Raw genomic sequence first — 2500 nt, 5'->3', positions numbered from 1 at the left:
TTCAAAAAATCTAAATTCCCCCCCCCTGACGAAGTCGTTCCGTCTCGAGACACCTCCAGGGACCATCATCCCCGCCAGACCCCTGTGCGTCCTGGCGTACTGACCCTCCTGGGGGCGTTTGTGCGTCACTCGCTTGAGTCCTTCTCGCTCTCTCTCTCTCTATCTTTCCTTCGCTCTCGCTCTCTCTCTCTCTCTCTCTCTCTCTCTCTCTCTCTCTCTCTCTCTCTCTCTCTCTCTCTCTCTCTCTCTCTCTCTCTCTCATACTGACCCTGGGGGCGTTTGGCGTCGCTTGAGTCCTTCTCGCTCTCTCTCTCTCTCTCTCTCTCTCTCTCTCTCTCTCTCTCTCTTCTCTCTCTCATCTCTCTCCTCATTTCTCACTCCTCATCTCTCCTCTTCCATCTCTCCCCCATCTCTCTCTCTCTCTCTTCTCTCACTCTCTCTCTCTCTCATACTGACCCAGGGGCTTTGGCGTCGCTTGCATGAGAGTAATTCTCCTTTCTCACTCCTCTCTCTCTCTCTTCCTCCTCTACAGCTCACACTCTCCATCTCTCTCCACTCTCTCACTCCTCTCATCTCTCTCTCTCTCCTCTCTCTTCTTCTCTACTTCTTCTCTCTCTTTCTATCTCTCTCTCCTCTCTCTCCTCATACTGACCCTCGTTAGGCGTTAGGCGTCGCTTGAGTCCTTCTCGCTCCCCTCATCTCTCTCTCTCTCTCTCTCTCTCTCTCTCTCTCCTCTCTCTCTCTCTCTCTCTCACCTCACTCACACCACTCTCTCTCTCACTCGGACGACACCTGGTGGCGTATTGCTTCGCTTGATCCTTCTCGCGTCTCTCTCTCTCTCAATCTCACTCTCTCATCTCTCACACACTCACACAGCACTCAACACACTCCAACTCTCAACACACATCTCACTCTCTCTCTCACCCTCACTCTAACTGTCTACTCTCTCACACTCACTCTTTGAACTGACCCATGGGGGGCGTTAGGCGTCGCTTGGTCCTTCTCTCTCTCACGCTCACTCTCTCTCTTCTCTCCTCTCTCAATCTCTCTCTCTCCTCTCAGCTACGACCTCTCACTCAACATCTTCACTCACTACTCTCTCTCTCTCTCACTTACTGACCCTGGGGCGTTTGGCGTCCGCTTTGAATCCTTCTCGCACCCTCCTCTCTCTCTCTCTCTCTCCTTCTTCACTTCACACACACGTCTCTTATCACTCTCTCCTCTCTCCTCTTCTCGCTAAAACTCTCATCTCTCTCTCCTCTCACTCTCATACTGCCCTGGGCGTTGGCTTCTGCATGATCCTTCTCGCTCTCTCCCTCTCTCTCTCACTCACTCATCCTCCTATCTCACTCACTATACCTCTTCTATCCATCCCTCTCTTCTCTCATGACGTTTCCTCTCTCCTCTCTTCTCTCTCCTCATACTGACCCTATGTGCGTTTTGTCGTCGCTATGAGTCCATTCACTCTCTCTCTCTATCCCACTTCTCTAATCCCTCTCTTCTTCTCTCTCACTCTCTCTACTCTCTCTCCTCTCCTCTCTCCCATCTCACTCTCAGTTCGCATCCATCACTCTCTACCGTCCTCATCTCTCTCATAATCTGTCCTCTCTCTCTCTCTCTCATTCTGACCCTGGGGGCGTTTGGCGTCGCTTGAGTCCTTCTCGCTCTCTCTCTATCCCTCTCTCTCTCTATCCCTCTCTCTCTCACTCGTCACCTCTCTCTCTCTCCTCTCATCTCGCTCTATCCTCTCTCTCCTCTCTCTCTCTCTCTCTCTCGTGCTCTTCCTCTCTCTCTCTCTCTCTCTCTCACACTGGTCTACACACTCTACACAGCTCTCTCTCTCTCTCTCTCTCTCTTGTACTGACCCTGCGGGCGTTTGGCGTCGCTTGAGTCCTTCTCGCTCGTTCGCTCTCTCTCTCTCTCTCTCTCTCTCTCTCCTCTCTCCTCACACAACCTCATCTCCTCTCATCTCTTGCACTTCACTTCTCTCTCTCTCTCTCTCTCTCTCTCTCTCTCTCTCTCTCTCTCTCTCTCTCTCTCTCTCTCTCTCTCTCGCTCTCTCTCTCTCTCGTACTGACCCTGGGGGCGTTTGGCGTCGCTTGAGTCCTTCCCTCTCTCTCTCTCTCTCTCTCTCTCTCTCTCTCTCTCTCTCTCTCTCTCTCTCTCTCTCTCTCTCTCTCTCTCTCTCTCTCTCTCTCTCTCTCGTACTGACTCTGGGGGCGTTTGGCGTCGCTTGATTCCTTTTCTCTCTCTCTCTCTCTCTCTCTCTCTCTCTCTCTCTCTCTCTCTCTCTCTCTCGCTCTCTCTCTCTCTCTCTCTCTCTCTCTCCAGTCTACGTCGTGTCACCGACGTGAGAGGACGTGTATTCTGACCTCTCTCATGACTCGTGTCCTATCTTCAAGGATCTGTGTCACCTGGATAAGCAGGTCTTCGCAGACCTGGCACCTGAATTACGCCACAGTGCGTGATATGATTATTTTCATGTTTATTAGTGACAAAC

General features: G+C 51.8%; 1 protein-coding gene and 1 pseudogene across 1 annotated transcript in view; both read right to left on the bottom strand.

Annotated features, from left to right (window-relative positions):
- The window catches only part of LOC122242651 (chitinase-3-like protein 1), a 14212-nt gene that overhangs the window by 1125 nt on the left and 10587 nt on the right, over positions 1–2500 (bottom strand). Inside the window, 2 exon segments of the mRNA XM_086537706.1 lie at positions 1–10; positions 64–105. The exon segment at positions 1–10 is cut by the window's left edge and continues 89 nt beyond it. Of these exon segments, the coding sequence (XP_086393832.1) occupies positions 1–10; positions 64–105 (52 nt within the window).
- The window catches only part of LOC147471682 (uncharacterized), a 4741-nt pseudogene continuing 2366 nt past the window's right edge, over positions 126–2500 (bottom strand).

Source organism: Penaeus japonicus, unplaced genomic scaffold, assembly GCF_977035675.1.
Source record: "Penaeus japonicus unplaced genomic scaffold, GWHDUDI00000001_assembly GWHDUDI00000006, whole genome shotgun sequence".
Taxonomy (NCBI): domain Eukaryota; kingdom Metazoa; phylum Arthropoda; class Malacostraca; order Decapoda; family Penaeidae; genus Penaeus; species Penaeus japonicus.
The sequence above is the reverse complement of the archived record's forward strand: the minus strand, read 5'-3'. Positions and strand labels throughout refer to the sequence as shown.